At 34.0% G+C, this 19,616-nt stretch overlaps 1 protein-coding gene across 4 annotated transcripts; it reads left to right on the forward strand.

Moving 5' to 3' along the window:
• The first annotated feature begins 3,720 nt into the window (after nucleotides 1-3,720).
• On the forward strand, nucleotides 3,721-18,209 carry LOC141686954 (uncharacterized). 4 transcript variants are annotated; one of them, XM_074492064.1, is made up of 14 exons: nucleotides 3,721-3,895; nucleotides 4,006-4,142; nucleotides 5,336-5,476; nucleotides 6,400-6,530; nucleotides 12,522-12,731; nucleotides 13,192-13,370; nucleotides 13,914-14,014; nucleotides 15,108-15,278; nucleotides 15,656-15,711; nucleotides 15,809-15,866; nucleotides 16,751-16,871; nucleotides 16,971-17,078; nucleotides 17,230-17,497; nucleotides 17,628-18,209. In XM_074492064.1, the coding sequence occupies exons 1-13, from the start codon at nucleotides 3,886-3,888 to the stop codon at nucleotides 17,328-17,330; spliced, it is 1,524 nt and encodes a 507-aa protein (XP_074348165.1). In that variant the 5' UTR covers nucleotides 3,721-3,885; the 3' UTR covers nucleotides 17,331-17,497; nucleotides 17,628-18,209. The 4 variants fall into 4 exon arrangements, with proteins under 4 accessions (XP_074348165.1, XP_074348167.1, XP_074348164.1 ...); XM_074492066.1 differs by having other exon boundaries at nucleotides 4,006-4,116; nucleotides 17,625-18,209; XM_074492063.1 differs by having other exon boundaries at nucleotides 17,625-18,207.
• The last annotated feature ends 1,407 nt before the right edge of the window (nucleotides 18,210-19,616 follow it).

Consider the following 19,616-nt stretch of genomic DNA (forward strand, 5'->3'; position numbering starts at 1 on the left):
GGCTACTCACAAGAAGAGGGAATTGAATATGATGAGACTTTTGCTCCTGTTGCAAGACTAGAAGCAATAAGAATTTTTCTGGCATTTGCTACACACTCAAATTTCAAGGTGTATCAAATGGATGTCAAGAGTGCTTTTCTTAATGGTGAACTTGAAGAAGAAGTTTATGTGCAACAGCCACCTGGCTTTGAAGATCCAGAATTCCCTAACTTTGTTTACAAATTACTCAAACATGGTTTTACCAGAGGTACTATTGATAAGACTCTCTTCTACAAGAAGCATGGTGAAGATATGATCCTAGTTCAAATCTATGTGGATGATATCATCTCTGGATCTACAAATGAAAAGCTTTGTCAAAGATTCTCTAGGTTAATGCAGAGTGAGTATGAAATGAGCATGATGGGAGAATTGAGTTACTTCCCTGGCCTTCAAGTTAGTCAAAGAAGTGATGGTATTTTCATCAGCCAAACCAAATATGTGAATGACTTATTGAAAAAATTTGGTATGGTGGATAGCTCACCTGCATCTACACCAATGTCTAATGCAACCAAGTTGGACGAAGACAAGAAAGGCAAGATTGTGGATATTTCAAGCTACAGAGGGATGATTGGATCATTGCTTTATTTGACTGCTAGTAGACCAGACATCATGTTTGCTGCTTGTCTATGTGCCAGATTTCAAGCCAATCCAAAGGAATCACATTTGATGGCTGTAAAAAGGATTTTCAGATACTTAAAGGGAACTCCAAACTTGGAATTATGGTATCCTAAGAGAACTGGTTTTGAAGCTGTTGGGTACACATATGCAGATTTTGCTGGATGCAGGGTTGATAGGAAAAGTACTAGTGGAAGCTGTCAATTTCTTGATCAAAGACTTGTATGCTGGTATAGTAAGAAACAACAATATGTGTCAACTTCCACAGCTGAAGCTGAATATATAGTTGCTGGAAGTTGTTGTGCTCAGGTGCTTTGGATTAGAAATCAGCTAATGGACTATGGTCTAATTTTACACAAAATTCCTATTATGTGTGACAATACTAGTGCCATATCTATAGTAGCTAATCCAGTTAATCATTCTAGAACAAAACACATTGATGTTAGGTACCATTTTATCAGGGAACATGCTGCAATTGGTACCATTGAGCTCATTGTTCCAACAGAGAAACAATTAGCTGACATTTTTACTAAACCTTTGGATGAAGCAACCTTCACTAGACTTGTGAGTGAAATTGGAATGCTCAACTCTTCATCCTAAGGCAATAACTCAGCTACTGTGTTGCAGCAGATTAATTTCTAATCAATCAACTTAGTTTGATTTAATTGGAAATTAACTGAAATATAAATTATAAATATTTCAGAATCTCTGTATATTTATTTTTCTTAAAAACTCAAAAATTAACTTAGAATATTTCAAATTCTAAGTAAACTGCTTAGTTGTTAATTTACATCTTAAATGTGTAAAATTAATATAAGGCAGAATAACAGTACTCAAAGGTATAGAGAACTGAGTTCTCGATAAGTCAAAATGACTTATCAACAAGTCATTTTAGAGTTCTCGAGTGAGTCCTCGATAAGTCCATTTACAGACTTCTCGATAAGCTCTATTATGACTTATCGATAAGACCATGCAGAGTTCTCTAATAGTGTTAATTCACAGAGTTCTCGACAAGGATATTTTGAGACTTATCAATAACTCAGAACTAAAATAATTTAATTCAATGAATTATTTTAGACAAATACTTTTGGAAAATTTATTCTGATTTCAATTTGATTCAATTCAAATAAATTAGAATTATCTTAGTCCATTTTTGGACAAACTAGGCATTTATCAGAGTTCTCGATAAGTCATCTTTGACTTCTCGATAAGTTTAATATCAAACGTTTATTTGACTTCTCGATAAGTATTTTACTTTTTCTATAAATACCCAGACTTCTCGATACATACACTGTACTTACACTTTCTCGAGATCTCAAGTGATATGTGATATGTGATATTATTTTTGTAAAATTTATGAAAGGTTAATGAAATTTAAATAGAATTATATTATTATTTAATTTATTAAATTATTTTCGATGGATGTTCCGATTAATTATTGATTATTAGATCGATCACTAAAAAATACGAGCACCGAACAATGTCTATTTCCCGTTTTAGAAACGGCCCGCTAAAAAAACATCGAAAATCTAGAGCAAAACCTAAAGGCAGCGACAACTAGGGTTGAGCAGAAAACCGAAAAAATTCGAATCCAAAACCGCTAAAAACCGTTAAAATCCGAACCGCAAAAATCCGATCCGAAACCAAAACCGCAATTTTAAAAACCGAAACCAAAACCGATTTTCCGGGTTCGGTTATAGGTGAAAACAGAACCGAAAAAAATCCGATCTGAACCGATAATTATAAATAAATAAAATATATTAATTATATATATGTTTTAAAAATTAATAAATACATATAATTTTTTAACAGAAGTTAAAAGTAGTTATTACTTTTAAAAGTGAATAAGATTGTAAATCTATTTTAGCAGGCAGTCTTGATTGTATAATGCAATAACATTTTGTCCCTTTACATTCTCTTTATACTGTTACTTCTATCTTTGTTTCCCCACTTCTTAATCATACAATTTACACAGAATACAGATTGTGACATGGTATTAGAGAATGTTTGTATGATTCAGGGTTATTTTATTATGATAAAAACTGGGTTTTGGTTTTCAGACATAACATTCTTGTTTATTATGACTTTTTATTCTTATTTCGGAAAAATGTACTTAGTATTTGTAATTTGAATATTTAAAAATTTTATTACTCATATTTATTTTGCTAATTTTATTGGACGCGGTTTTATAACCGAACCCGATCCGATAAAAACCGAACCGAAGTTTTGAAAATCGAAATCAAACCGGTGGTTTTATTGCGGTTACAATTTTAAATTTTAAAAACCGAGGATATACAGTTTCAATTTTAGTTTTATCCAAAACCCGCGCCGCTGCTCCGCCCAGTGCTCTCCCCAGGCGACAACGCCTGCCCAAACTAGGGGTGTACACGGTTTGGCCAACCCGACCAATCCAAACCGAACCGACCCTATTTCGGCCGAACCAAACCGATTTTTTTCAACCCGATATATAGTTGGGTTGAAAAAATGTCAACCCGATTTAATTGGGTTGGATATGGTTTTCGATAATTTTAAACCAATCCAACCCAACCCGATTAAAATATATATGTACATGCTAATAAGTTAATCCAAAATTATGTTTAGGCCATTTACATAGATCCATATATCTCTAACTCTAAATGTAACTTATAACCTCCGTGTTCATAGTTCATTTCGTAACAATAATAGATGTTTGATTAGTGTTATATTTTTTGCATTAATGATTTATTCCAATATTTAAAGCGTAAGCAATATTATTAGTACTTTTGATGTCGAAAATTAGATGCTTAAGACTATTCAATATGGAGGATTGTAATATTGTTTTGAACTATTTTCAAGTGTTTTAAACTTTGAAACCTTATATTTTATTATAATTTTTTATTATAATTTTGTATATTTAATAAACCGATCAAACCGATCCAAACCGAACCAAACCGAAGTATACAAATTGGTTTGGGTTATAAATTTAAACGGTTTGGGTTGGGTTGAAATTTTGAAAACCCGAATTAATTGGGTTGGGTTGCTAAATTCTCCCAACCCGCCCAACCCGATCCGTGTACACCCCTGGCCCAAACCCTTTCCAGTTAAAGTCTTTCCGAAATCGTTCATAAACAGGCCTGTCTGAATCAGCAACATTCACACGTGCCCTTGCAAAACACACAGAACCGGCGCCAATTTTTCAATCTCTCTCTCTCTCTCTCTTTAAAATTCAGTGTTGTGTATCTACTTCAAGACATGCCTCAAGGTTCTTTTCTCTCTACTCTCTCTTCTTGTTTCTTGAAATTATTATTTATTTATTTATTCATGATTATATTGATAGATTGTCTAATTAAATTTGTATATGTTGAATTACAGAGCTTCCAGGTTTCTATTATGATGCTGAGAAGAATAGATACTTCCCTGTTAAAGGCCCTATTCCTGGCTCTTCTCGAATTAATAATAGTCCTTCTTCCTCGAATACTGCTAGTAAATCTTCGATTGAACCTAAACAGGTGTATTTTTTTTTAATTTATTTCGTTTGTTTACCGGAGAATAATTTGATTTTGGAGAATATATATTTCGGGTGAAGTGTTTTTCTGGATAATGAATTGCGGGAAATATTATGAAAAATAGTATGAATAATTGTGAGAACATGTTTTAATAAAGAAAAAGCAGAAAATACTGCATTTGTTTGATTTTTGAAGCCAAACAGATGTTAGAAATTAGGAAAACATTTTCTGTGGAACTATCAAAGCTGAAATTCGTTCCACTACAGTGTGTTTATAGTTTGGTAATTGAATTTACTGTTTTGTGTTTTGTTTATTTACTAGCTATGTGTGCTTCTCCTGTATTTGTACTCATGTTTGAATAGGGAATGCTGTTTGTGATTATTAGTGATCTGGTACATGTTGTTGCTAGTCCTGCTTAATTTAGTTTAGCCAGAAAAGATGATTTCACATAATTGCTTTTTGACATAATGCAATTAGTGTGATTTGACTCAAATCCCATACCCGCCCATGTCATGTCCATCTTCACTCGCCGGAAAATCCAACCATACCCATGTTCGACACTTTTCCGGCACAGACGCTGGATTCGGATTAAATCCACCATCCGAAAAACGAACGCTTATGTGTAGATAGTCAGAAGGTGATGTTTCAGAGAGAGAGAGAGATCATTAAAAATAAAGATGAGCGGGGAAGAAGAAAAAGGTTATGGAATTCTGTGTAGGTGTGTGAAGGAGAAGACGTGTCCTTTCTGTTTCACTTTTTGGAAGTGCAATGTATTAGGATAGTGCCTCTTTGTTTTACTTTTTGAAGTGCGATGTATTTTATTATATAGATGTATTTCCGTGTCCAAATTGGAGTGTCGAACCTTTATGAATGTGTCCTTGAGTCTTTGATTTTGGAGTTTAAACCGTGCTGAATCCTTTCAAAAAAGTTCAAACCTAAAAGGATATGGGTACTAGGACAATAGCGGAGAGTCCGGGTGATAGAGGGTAAAAGTGTTTGTCTTTGTGGATGTAATAGGCTTTTGTTTGTAAAGTATTAACTTCGTAATTATTGTGAAATGCTATTTATTTGCAGATCACATTTCTATTCATACATGCCTTTATTTTGAAGATAATTAATATTTATTTTAGTTGTTGAGTAATACCTTTCTCTTGTTCAGTCTCCTTAGAGCTAACATATTATTTTGTGCATCACAGGCTAAAGTACGCAAGGAACTAAAAAGGACAACTACAAAAATGCTTTTAAGTAGGGAGTTGTATGGCCGTGTCATCATTTCTGCGAAAGGAAAATACAACTTCAGAGAGGAATATACAAAAAGACTAGTATCAGAACCTAAGGCATGCCCATCTAATCATAAGCACATAATTTTATACCTCTTATTGTATTAGTTTCCAAATTGTGTTATACATCTAAGTGTGCTTGTATTCCCATGGCATGAACCTGGGTGCAACTCTGGAATGGTAAGTTTCTAGTAAAATTCCAACATCATATTAATTAATACCTATAAAGAATCTGTGAGTCTATTAAGTGTACCGTGCTGTAATTCAATACTTCTTTCTAACCCTCTGAGGAGGTTCCGCATAGTCTGTATGTGATGTCTTGCAAATATATTGTTCTAAATAAACTATAAGCAGTAGAATTGATGATATTAACAATTACTCCCTCCATCCCATTTTAATAGTCCACTTTGTAAATTTCACACATAATAAGAAATAGAAGATACAATGTCCATTTTCTCGTTTTCACACAATAATATAACTTAGTTTTTACACATTACATTAATTACACGTAATCAAACAAAAAAGTAAATGTACACATGTATATATACACACACAAAAACTATAAAATAATGGGCATTTTGAATTTTTGTACAAGAACATTTATGAGTAGGGTCTTTTTGTTAATATTGAAACTATAAAATTTGCATGGGTTAAAAAACATGACAAATATTTTGGGAAATTTTTATTTTGCAAAATGGACTATTAAAATGGGATGGAGGGAGTATCATGTTGCAATTAAAGGTGTTATACTCGATGTCAAATTTTTGGTACAATGCGCATCGGAAATCAACAACTATTGCTTGATATTTGTACATTGTTACTTTCCTATATGTTTTATTATTAGACAAATGCTGAAGTTTATCTCAAATAGTCAAAGTAGTAACTGTAGATTAATTTCATCCTTTTGTGAGACATTCACGATTGGTATATTATTATTATTATTACTAGTACTTAGATTTAGTTTGTATATTATACTTCAGATTTGGAGGTATAGTGGGACCGATGGTACTTCTTATCGTGCCCTGGAGCAAGTAGATGTCATTACTTCCATGCCAGATGGGGAAGTTAAAACTGACCTTCTACTAGCAGGTGGTATGAATGGTTCTCTCAGGTATGCCTTTAACTTTACTTTTATGGTATCTTTGAATACATTTTAATTTCAGACTTGCAGTACAATAGCTGAATTTGGTGTAAATTGGTCTTTTTAAAGGAAATTGCCAATATTTGGGACATTTGTACAATTATAATATTATCTATATATGCATAACTCCGTGTACTCTTACTCGTGTTTTATAGACATGCATGACTGGAATGTTTGGAAATCAACAATAATGCAATTTTTATTAATAATTCATTTGTTTAGGTGATTGATTTAGACATAGGTGTTAAAATAGTAATATTATTTTACAAACAACAAATGAAGTCAATTTATGAGATTGAGACCATTTATGCTCGGGATCTTCGGAAAGCCAGGTGGTACCCGTGTCGACAGGACACGATCCGGAAAATGGACACTTTATCTGAGATAACATATGATAACCTATCTGTAAATGTTTGTTATGCAATATAATTTAACCCTTTAACTTTTGACATTTTATTTATTATAAATTTATATATAATAAATATATTTTACCCATGTTTTTCAAAAGTTTATATATTATTTTATATAAAATGCTAGGTATTTGTTTATAAAAAATATCATATTATATTGAAAATAATAATTTTCATGTCCAAATCTAATTGTCGGATCCTTATAAAACCTAAAACGTGTCCCCGAGTCTATGATTCTGGAGATCGAAGAATTAGACACTCTGATTTATGTCCCTGTCAGATCCTTTTAAAAGATTTTGAGCATCATAGATTGAGACTATTTCTAGATTAAAACATAAGATTTGTTTTTCTTATCGGTGTGTAAGAGTTTGCAGTTACTTAAATGTGTTAAATTTTGTCAGGAAGTGCAGTGACCTAGTATATTAGTAGGGTTATATCAGTCATTATTATAATAATAGTATTTGTATTGCAGTCTTAAGGGTTAAGTAAGGGCATAGTGGTCTTTTAAGAAGTTAGTTACAAGTACTGGCTATATATACCAGGTGTAATGTTACATTTCCATTATGTTGAAATATATGAAAAGGAACATGGTTTCCACCACACTCTCTCTTTCTCCTCTAACTGATTCTCTGCAAGTTATCTCTTTTCTCTATCTCAGATCTGCTTTCTTCTCTCTAATCTCACTCTATTTCTGCTTATTATCTTTTCTACTTCTCTGTTATTGCTTATTTACTTCTTATTATATACAAAAATACCAAAAACTGTTGTAAAACAGCTCAGGAACTCACCAAATCCTGACAAATTGGTATCGTAGCTCACATTTTGATCCAACCAGTGCTTCATCCTTTCCGTGCTAGTCAAAACGAGTCGGACGGTTGTAGAAGTGTTGTAATCACAGTTATAAATCTCCAGTTATGACTAAAGTTGTTAAGGTACTCTGTTCTTCTCTTATTACTCTCAGATCAGTAGTTGTGTTGAACAGATCTGTTGATTTGAAGTGAAGTTTAGTACTCTCATTGGTTTTTATTAGCTGTTACTAGTTTTGTGCTTTGCTCATTAAAAAACCACAAAATAGTAGTGTAGTGAGTTGTTCTGGTAGTATATTGTAGTTGTGATCAAAACCGCGTTGGCGCTGAAGGTGTTTGAGTAGGTGACTGAGAGAAGTAGTGCTTTAGTATTATTGTGTGTTGTAGCTGTATTGTTACTGAGAAGTAATTGAGGTTGAATTCTGGTGGCGAGTCTAGTATTGTTGAGAGTAAGATGACTTATAATGCTAGAAGTGTGAAGCAAGCTGAGAGTTCTCAATAAAGATCCACGATCCTTGAGGATGATGCAACAGGAGTTTCAAGGTTTTATGGAAGGATCTGATGACAAGTTTGGAAAACTTCATGATCAAATTGGAAAATTACTTACTGGAATGAATGGTTTGATGAAGACACAAGAGGAAGTAGACGGAGAGTATACTGATGACAGTGACAGTGAAATGATAGATGATTCTCATGTCAACCATGAACATAGGGGGGTTTTTAGGGATCCTATTCATGCTGCTAAGATGAGGCAGAAGCAGATTGTGACAGGGCATGGGGGAAGGAATGAAGAGGTAAGGAATGCTAAAATTGGAGGAAGTACTGGTACTTCAGATGTCAACAACTTGAAACACCTGAAGCTTACTTTTCCTTCACTCAAAGAGGGAAGTGATGCAGAGGAATGACTTAGGGACCGTGAAGAATATTTTTCAATTTTTGAAGTTGACAATACTAGGAGAGCTGCTATAGTTGCTATGCACATGACTGGCACCCCTAGATCCTGGTGTAAGTCATTCATGGTGGTGGGAAGGGAAAGGGTAACCTGGCAGCAGTTTACTCAAGCATTTTTAGCTAGGTTTGGAGAAGTGGAGACTGAATTATTGTTTGACAGATTCAAGAAGTTACAACAAGTCACCACTGTTGAAGTGTATTTTGATGAGTTTGAAAAATGCAGAGGCCAACTACTACGCAAGATTCCAAGCTTAACCTCTGAATACTTTCTGGAAAACTTCATTGGAGGACTTCAAACTGAAATAAGAGGTATGATAAGGCTGCTGGAACCTTCTTCACTGGAACAGGCCTTGAAACTTGCAAGATTCTATTAGCAGACTCAACTCAGTCAGATTAAGAGACAGACTCCATATAAATGGGGAAGCAATCAAACTTCGGCTTTCAAGGTTAATGGTGAAGGTACTGGAATGGGCACTAACAGCAAGTCTGCACTCATCAACACCCCTAAAGCTGCTGAGGTGATTAACACTAAGCCAAGGACACTGACTTATAGTCAGAGAGGAGAGAAGACTGAAGGAGTTGTGTTTTTACTGTGATGAAAAATTTACCAAAGGCCATGAGTGCAAGAAGCCACAAGTATTCTTAATGGTTGCAGAAGAAGATACTGAGGAATATGAAGGAGCCCCTATCTTTGATGAGGATCTTAATGAAGGAGAAATTGATGCAGCTGAGCACAAGATCATTTTGACAGCCTTGCAGATTCAGGAGGTGAAAACCTCTACAATTTAAAGGGCAATGGCAAGACGAGAACTATGGGGTTCTCATTGATGGTGGGAGTAGTCTAAACTTCATCTCTACCCAACTGTGTGATACCTTGGGACTCCATACTGAGAAACAAGCCCCAATAAGCATCAACTTGGCCAATTGAGCCATACTTAGGAACTCTGCCTACTGTCCTAAGCTCAAATTGAAGTGGAAAGACTTAACAATGGAAGTTAAGGCACATGTGGTGGATTTGCAAGAATGACATGTAATTTTGGGAGTGGAATGGTTAGAACAACCAGGGGAGTTCAAGTGCAACTATGTGCAGTAGACTCTACAATTCACATGGAACAATGAAGTAGTGGTGTTATCTTCAAATGCCCCACTAGAATTCTTAGCTGAATGTGTTCAAATTACTGAAGTCATACCCCTTTGGATGAGACATATAGAAGAAAGTTATATTGGAGATGGAGAAATACAAAACATCATTACAGAAATGACCAGTGACAAAAGTGGACCAAAATAATACCACATGAGGTGAGGCAAGGGTTGCTTCTGTATAAAGGCAAGGGTTGCTTCTGTATAAAGGCAAGTGGGTTATTGGCAATAATGGAGGCTTAAGGAGACAAGGGTTTGATGAGCTGCACACTCAGAGTATAGGAGGTCACTCTGGACAAAGAGCTACCCTCAAGAAATTAAAGGAGTACTTTTACTGGCCAACTATAGGGCAAACTGTGGGAAGGTGGATAAGGGAATGTGCAACCTGCTAGCAAAATAAAGGAGAGCATGTCAGGAGTCCAGGGTTGCTACAACCATTGCAGATTCCCAGTGAGCCCTGGAGAGACATAGCCATGGATTTTATCACTGGCTTGCCCAAGTCTAAGGGAAATGAAGTAATATGGGTCATAATGGACAGATTCAGCAGGTACTCTCATTTCTTGGCACTCCGACATCCTATAACTGCTAAAGGATTATCTCTGGTGTTTTTTGAACAATGTTACAAGTTACATGGCTTGCCAGAGTCAATTGTTAGTGATAGAGACAGCCTCTTTTTCAGTGAATTCTGGCAGAACATGTTTAAACTCTCAGGTACTAGGCATAACATGAGTACAACCTACCATCCCCAGTCAGATGGTAGTACTGAAAGAGTAAGACAGTGCTTAGAGCAATATCTCAGGAATATGACTTGTAAAGCACCTAATAATTGGTCTTCTTGGCTAGCAGCTGCAGAATGGTGGTACAATACCACCTTTCACACTGCCCTAAAGGCTACACCCTACCAAATAGTATATGGGATCAATCCAAGACATCTGGTGTGGCAGGAAAGGACCCAGACCAACATTCACAGCCTAGAAGCACTGATGCAAGAGAAGCAGCAGTAGTGGAACAGGTTAAAGGAATTGTTGGAGGCTGCACAACTAAAGATGAAGAGGTATGCTGATGCTAAAAGGACTGAAAGGGAGTTTGAAAAGGGGGACCGTGTATATCTCAAGCTTCAGCCCTACAGACATGTCTCAGTTGCCATCCAAAAAAGCCTAAAATTATCAGCAAAGTACTATGGACCCTATGAGATTTTAGATAAGGTGGGAAAGGTGGCTTACAAGCTTGCATTGCCAGATTCTTCAAGGGTTCACCTTGTGTTCCATGTATCTCAGCTTAAGAAAGCTATTGGTCAACTAAAGGTGCAAAAGCAGTTACCACAAGTATCTGAACAAGGAACCTTTGAGTTAAAGCCTCTGAGGCAGCTAGATAGCAGGAGCATCTTAAGAGACCACAAAATGGTTTATCAAAAGTTGATTCAGTGGCATGGTTAGTGACATGGTTGTAGTGTTGATGAAGCAACATGGGAAGATGAAGACCTACTACAGTGCAATGTTCCTGACTTTGGTCACTATGAGGACATGGTTTAGCTGAAGAGGGAAGGGATGTCAGGAAGTGCAGTGACCTAGTATATTAGCAGGGTTATATCAGTCATTATTATAATAATAGTATCTGTATTGCAGTCTTAAGGGTTAAGTAAGGGCATAGTGGTCTTTTAAGAAGTTAGTTACAAGTACTGACTATATATACCAGGTGTAATGTTACATTTTCATTATGTTGAAATATATGAAAATGAACATGGTTTCCACCACACACTCTCTCTCTCCTCTAACTGATTCTCTCTATCTCTCTCTAGTTTCTATCTTTCTCTATCTCTATTCTCTATCTTAGATCTGCTTTCTTCTCTCTGATCTCACTCTATTTCTGCTTATTATCTTCTCTACTTCTCTGTTATTGTTTATTTACTTCTTATTATATACAAAAATACCAAAAATTGTTGTAAAACAACTCAGGAACTCACCAAATCCTGACAAATTTATACCTTATTCTTGACAAAAAAGTTAAATTTATACTTGTTAAAATTTGGTAAGGATTTAATTTCTTGTTTTATTTATTGGCTCGTGAACCATACATGTCAGTATGTCACATAAAAAAACTTTCAAGTTATTAGAAGAAAAAAATATCCTTTCTTATTTTGTACCTTAATCTAGTATATTCCTATATATTTATATATTATAACTTTATGCTAATTAATATTAAATCTATTCCTAACAAAAAAATATAAAAAATGTACAAGGTAAGATTCTAATTTTTCGTTCTGCACCATTCTCCTTGCCTTTAAGAAAAAACTCGTCCACGAGTTTTATAAAATTTGACAATCAATAAACAAAGAGATGACTTGTCATAGCACGCGAGGACATCAAATTCCAACCCCATTATCTAGATTTTCAGAAAACATGTGCACAGTAAGATTCTAGAATATAAAATCACCAAAAATCACCCATTGGTGGGATTAATATTTGCAACACCAATTTCTTAAATGACTACGGAATGTGCATTAATATGAAGAAGAACTCTCCAAAAATATAATGTTCAATATTAAGCTTGTGGAATTTTTGTTTAATATCATTTTTACCTTTTAATGTCAATTGCTTAAGACTATTTAAATATAATTCTTTGCAAATAGTTACCATTTCATAATTTGCCTTTAGCAGTTTTTATGTAGTTGATAAAGATGCTCTAGAATTTGATTATGGAGTAAGAAGCACACCTGATTTTGCATGGCCTATTGATATCAAAGCGAAAGAAGCATTTGCTCGATCACCTGGACATCTGTGGAGACTTGATGGAGCTTCACTTGATATGTTCTCTTCTATAACTTGCATAAAGAAATTTGGGAAGCCTGGGCAGCACAAGATTTTGTATCCTTTAAGTGTTTGCGAGGATGTGTACCTTTGCTATAGGTTTTTTTAGGTTGCTTGATGAAAAAGTATTATTTTCTAAATAATTACTGCTTCGTGAAACTTTAATATTTCTACAAATTGAATCTCTTACCTCTCTTACTTGCATGCATGTGCATGAAGGTGGAGATCAACTGGGATTGGGACCCTCACATAACTAATCATATGTGAAGTGTTTATCATTTTTTTTTCCAATTTTTACTAGGATTATAGAATGTGAAGAACGATCTTCTTCCGGTATGAAATAAAGTTATCTTTATTTCCTGCATTGGAATTGGCTGTTTAAATGAGATGTGTTGACATTGGCTCGGTGCTTTGCCAAGTTCTATTTTTTATAGTTTGCAGCAATTAGATAATCATTCAACCCTTTATCTTATTTAAGTGACAAATAAATTTGTAAAACCTTGACAGAAGGAAACAGGATAACTACTCTGGGATCTGCGACATCCGGTGGATCTGTTTCTGTGTTGAACCTTAGTGATCCACTAGTGCTCCCTTCAGGTTATCCTATGATAGGGGGAAATTTTAATGAAATCGCATTATTTAATCGCACTGTTTGGACTGCGGATTGCAACTCTGATGGCAGTCAAGCTTTTATCGGCAAGTTCAGAACTTCTCTATAGCTGATTCGTTTATGTAGTAACTACAGATATTTAGTTCTGCTATATTCTCTCTTTTTAGATTTCTGTCTGTCAAGATCTACATGTTTAGTGCCACTGATTTTGTGGTACCAATATGAATATATAGGGTTCTGTTTCTATTAATTGCCCAACTGTTTTTTGAAATAACTTTGAGTTGCTTTTGCAAGTCATGCACGCTAGTAATTATCGAGAATACTCTTCCTGTCCCGCAAGAATCCTACAATCTTAACTTTCTCCAGTCGAACCAACTAATGTTAAAACTCAAAATTGAGGCTATTCTATTTATTTCTTTATTTATTCCTAGTAAATGAATGCTAATTTTAGTTTATATATAAATTAATTCTAGTCATATTTCTTCTGAATATCATAATTAAATCCATGGGTATGCTCTCATTTGATATCGAAGGTGGAAATAACTTATTATACTTATTTTTCTCAATGGCGAAAGTATTTGTTTTATTTGTGGATTTTGTTATCAATCCTTACCTTTTTGGTTGTATAGGAACCAACCTTGGAGTTACATTAGTGAATATCGAAACTGGAACACAGTCGTGGGTTTGTCGTTGCAAAAGCGATATTTTCTCAGTACAACTGGATCAATCCGTAAGTTCCAAATAGCTCTTTCCGAGTTGTCTATGTTACACGTGCCTATATCTAAATAAGATAAACAAATTAATATAAGAAATGAACATATTTAACTTGCACTTCTTTGAGCAATACATGTTTTGACTAACAAGTAATAAATCTAGATCTCTTATAAGATGCCAACTTTGAGTCGTGAAACCTTTATAAGCAAGCAGTCATAACCCCGCGGCAAAGGGATTACTGTAGACTCCTTGGAGCAACCTCTACCTGACCAAAAAAATCATCACAAATGAGAACCCAAAACACACACCTTTGCTGCAGTATGTGTTTCCAAATCAAGTGATAAGGAGCTTTGTGCTAGTTTCATGAACAGTGTATGCTGACATTTGACATGATATTTAACGTACCCTGGACCTTTTTTGTTTCAGTTGAGAACTTTTAAGTGTCAGGAAAATAGGTATAATACATTACTTAAATATAAAGCCGCACTAGATGAAGCATGTGAAGACGGGCAAGAAATAAAAAGGCGGTGTTGCCCTTTCAAATTATTATAACTTATTTCTTATTGATAATTTAGCCATGGGGTTGAATCGATAATGTTTTACGCTATGTCCTTGCCCTCCATCTAATTTTCTATATGTTATCAAGGATATGGTCCTGTAGCCATAGGGCCTCTATGTTATAAAATATTCAAAAACGATTGAAGTAATAGATCTTATTATGAAGGAGACTACCAAAAACAGGTAAGAAGCTAATTAGGAAAACGACAACTTTAATATAAAGAAGGGATATGCCAGTATGAAGATAGCATGGAACTAGCTTCAAAGTAGTCTTGCTGTAAACATTTAAGTTTAACTTTTGATATTTAAGTATGTTTTAGTTTCCATATGACCAGTGGCATTAGTTGTACTTAATGCTTATGAGATTCAGATAAAGTTTGAATACAGTATTCAAGGAACGTGGCTTCTCTTTGTGTTAGGATTGTAATACTCATAATTCACTGTTAAAATTATATTTTACAAAGTTATGATCTAAGTACTGATTTATTTGTCTATGGTGCTTGCTTCTAGATTGGATCTTCAGCCTAATGAACTTATGTTTTTTTTTTCAGGAAAAAATTGCATTATGTGGACTGCGAAATGGAGCAATTGTGACCATTGATGTTCGTCAGAGACCAGACAACTTTGCTAGACTTACTAGACAACGGATTCTTCTGCATTCTCACAAAACTAGGGAGTCTTTAAGCGGATGTAATCAAAATACTTCGAAAGACTGGTTTGAGGTTATTCCTATACCTATATGTGCATAACATTATAATGTCGTTATTTCTACCTGTCATATTGTTTACCCTTTCTTATTTTTCTCTAAGTAGTTAAAGTGTTAGCTTCACTTTTATTACGTGTGTTTAGCAATGCATTGTAATTAAAAGAATTTCCTTGTTTAACCTAGTCTTGTATTCAACTTGTGATCTTAATTTTGAACAATTTTGGTGTTAGTAGACTACTCACTTTTGTAATTAATGACCAGATAGTAATATTGATTGTTTATTTTAAAGTTTATAACAATCATTTTAAGATTAAATTAGATCTTGGACTTGCGGCTTGTAGCAATACATGTTGTTACTCTTGTTTAATCCTTTTTAAATCTGATGTTATGCAGCTTAAGGGGAGGATATGTCAATCTGGTACAATATCAATGCCTTCATCTATTTCCTGGTATGTTCATTGATTCACACCCTATTCCAGTTGCAGCCCCATTCCAAAAAAAAAACCACCCACAACATTCTAATGATCCATGTTTTTTTAAATGTAGTTTGGCATCTCTTAAGTTGTATGAGCAGTACTTCTTGGCGAGCTCCATGGATGGATCTGTAAGTTCTAATATTTCCTTAATTTATAAAGATATTCTTTATGTATATGTTCTATCTTTTTCTTAGCCCACCTCTAATTTAGTGCATTCACCAAATTGAACCCTAACTTTTCATTTAAACATAAAGTCTTCAAAAGCATCCTAGGGCCCAGTTCAGTAGATCTTCCTGAAGCTTTTGAGGAAATCTAGGGCTTAACTATTGAACTTGCAGATCAATAAGCAAATAGAAAGTTTGTTCACTGAAGATGATAAGAATAGGAGTAGATAGCTTAGCTAGTAATTATTCTTATTTTTATCAGCTCCAAGCCTCCAATAAGTTGGATAAAATTTTACGATTGGTTGGCTCAGACTTACAACAGTATTCAGAATTAATAAGATCTTCATAACATAATTTTCCATTTTAAACACGTGCAAGTCTGAGCTTTTCGAAAGAAAAAAAATGCTAGCTTTAGTAGATCACATAAATGTGGTAGTGGGAGTTCGGACCCATTTTCTGATTCATTTGAGGAAACTCGCACATGGAAGCATCATGCTTCCTTATAAAATGGCCGTTCCAATGAAAATGCCATGTAAACAAGCTAAAGACTGATTGCCTAATGCCTCCCCCCATCAAAAAAAGGAAAAGAAAGAAAAGGAAGAAGAGTAAATTTAGTAATGGTTGACCAAGGAGGCAAACTGTTGGGAAATTGCTGACTATGCTATATTCCAGCACCTATAACCGTTTGAACTAAAGCTTTAACGATCAATAGGCTGATGATATTCTAATTGAATTTCCCTTAAGAGTAACTCCTTGAGTCCAGGATTGCTCTCATGTTTAATCTCCATGCTTGCAAATGTTTGTTTTTACCTGACTGGGGCAGTCATAACATGTTTACCTATTCCCAGATCAAACTTTATGATCATAGAATGGCTCAGAGAGGGGCTGTACAGTGTTACGAGGGAAATGTGAATTCTCATACTCACATTCAGCTCGGAGTTGACCCATCAGAGAAATTTGTCATGTCAGGTTACAGTTTTAAGCATTTAAGCATATTACCATTTTCTTCGCATACATCTTTAGTTAACAAAAACGAGTCCAAGCTTATTCAAATATAAATCAAAATAGGCGGGGAAGACAACAAATTGCGGCTTTGGAGTATTAGGTCGGGAGAACTACTATTGGAGGAGAAGTTAATGAGTTCTACCCCCTCAGTTGTTTGCTGGCAGAAAGAAGGTATAGTATAGATGCTCTAAGCCTACACCTTGTAAATGGTCTTTGATGCCTCCCTGATACAATCAAAAAAGAAAGAGATGACATGCACATACACACACTTGCACGTCAATAAGTTAATTTCAGGGGTATTTTATATGACACTGCCTGGCAGATATCTGTGCAAGGGATGGATATATAGATGACAACCAATCTGACTGGGGGGAAGCCTGGCTCGGATCCCGAGACGGTCTCTTCCGTATGCGGTGGTCATAGCTTCTCTTCAGCTTAAAAATCGAAGTTATTGTCTTCTGTATTGGTTCTTGTCCACCCATTATATCAGCCAGCTCTACCTGAAATTCATCGAAGTGCTGAAGAGGACATACCTCTGATTGATCACCGCACCCAATTCCTTAAAGTCGGTGGCATGGTAACTAAACAAGGTAAGAGAGTTCGACCTAGCGCTTTTGATCCAGATCAATTTTAAATCACCAAATTATATCTTGGAACCAAGAATATAACCCCACTCCTGGTAAGCAACTCTACAATCTCAAATATTTATTTTGGCAGTAGGGTTGAATACTGCTTGCTCGTGATGGTCCACTTTTCAAATCAAATGTCTACTCTTCAATTGGACTTACAAACGAGGCGAGGGACGTCTTAATCAAAACATGACTTATGCACTTGAGCACACATATACTTTCTGACTTGGCAGCTATGTTTTGTATTTTCATGTTGATGTTTACCATTTGAAGTCAAATTTTTTGCAAGAAGCCTGTAGTAGCACCACATTGTTTTTTAATTTTGAGTTCCTATTTAGTTTGCCTGCTATAAGAATAGAGTCTGTTTTGACCAAAGAGCTCCTTCTGAGGTAGTGCTTTCACTCCTTTTTACGAGAAGAGATCGAGGATTTGAACAAGGAACGGTACTTGAATGTCTTTTTACAATAATGCAACATCTCACCGGTAGGTCTCCTCTAGTCCTCAGTTCCACCACCAGTTCCACCACCAGCTACGGCAGGTTCTGTTGATGTTAAAAACAATAATGTTTATTGTTTATCCTATGGACTGGGCATGTTATTTTGTGGACTAAATTTGTAAAAATAATTGGACAAACTTAAGTTTAAAATTAATGTTTTTTTTCAGTGGACTGTATAAAAGATGGCAAAAGTAAATTATATATGCATGTGTTAAGAAATTAAATTTTTTGAGATAACATCAACTTAACTTAAATAATTGATAGCTTTTATTTATCTTTGTCATAGTATTTTTCTTATGCAGTTTATTCTTTTTAACACCCATCTTTTAACATGTGAATGTTATAAAAATAATCCTTTTTATTAGATTAGATAATGAATTGGAGGGATTTTGATGAGCAATATTTTTTAAAAATGCCAATAAATAAATAAATTCTTTTCCCATGCAGTTCATTTTAACATCATTAGTATTGGTGTAATTGCCCTAAAAAAGTATTTGTACAATTATTGTTTATATTTAACAATATTATTTATTTTAATCATTATATAGCACCGTTATTCAATCTATCGTGTTCTACTTTTTTACAATTTGTAATGTCTTTGTAAGTTGCAAAAATAATAACAATGTACCATAATTATGCTCAGTTTTAATGGATTGAAAATAGACAAAAAATCCAAAAAGTTTTAAAATTGATGGTTCATTTCTTATGTCCAATATTTTCAATATTTTGTATATTAATTTCAATTTATACATATTTCAAATATATGATACTTCATTCTAAAAAAATATAATAACTTAGGACTATATAGAATTGTTAATGTATTTTTATCATCTGAGATTATTTCATTTATTATCTTATCATGTTTGAGATTATAAATGTAAAGAATTATATGTGTTAATTAAACTTATAAGAACACATCTTTCTATGATTTTAGTCACCAAGAAAGTAAAATTTGGATTCTTTTTGTATAATTAAATTTAAGTAATAAAGATAAAAATATCACTTATCTTTTCTAATAATTTATTTAAAGTTAATTTTAGGTTTCACATATGATTATAAAGTTAATACAAAGTAGCATTAGAATGAGACTTACACCATTTTTAATTTAAAACTAATATTGATCTAGATTGTTAATAATAACAATGTACCATAATTATTGCTCACTGTTTTAATGTACAAAAAGTAGACCAAGAAGTCCAAATAATTGTTAAAATTGATGGCTCATTTCTTATGTCCAATTGTTTCAATAATTTGTATATCAATTTCAATTTATAAATATTTTAAATATATGATAATTTAGAACTGTAGAGAATAGTTAATACATTTTTATCATCTAAGATTATTACTTTTATTATGTTATCATGTTTGTGATTATAAATATAAAGAATTATATGTGTTAATTAAACTTATAATAACACACATTTCTATGATTTTAGTCACCAAGAAAGTAAAGATTTGGATTTTTTACATGTTTTTTCTAATTAAATTCAAATAAAAAAGATAAAAATACCACTTATCTTTATTAGTAATTTATTTAAAGTTAACCTTAGATTTTAGCATGTGATTATAAGTTAATACAAAATA

Source organism: Apium graveolens, chromosome 9 (assembly GCF_009905375.1).
Source record: "Apium graveolens cultivar Ventura chromosome 9, ASM990537v1, whole genome shotgun sequence".
In the NCBI taxonomy this organism is placed as follows: Eukaryota; Viridiplantae; Streptophyta; class Magnoliopsida; order Apiales; family Apiaceae; genus Apium; species Apium graveolens.

Coding starts and splice junctions, on each gene's coding strand:
- LOC141686954 (XM_074492064.1), top strand. Junction 13,371..13,913: donor TGGCAGTCAAGCTTTTATCG/GCAAGTTCAGAA, acceptor TTGGTTGTATAG/GAACCAACCTTGGAGTTACA. Junction 15,867..16,750: donor CGAGCTCCATGGATGGATCT/GTAAGTTCTAAT, acceptor ACCTATTCCCAG/ATCAAACTTTATGATCATAG.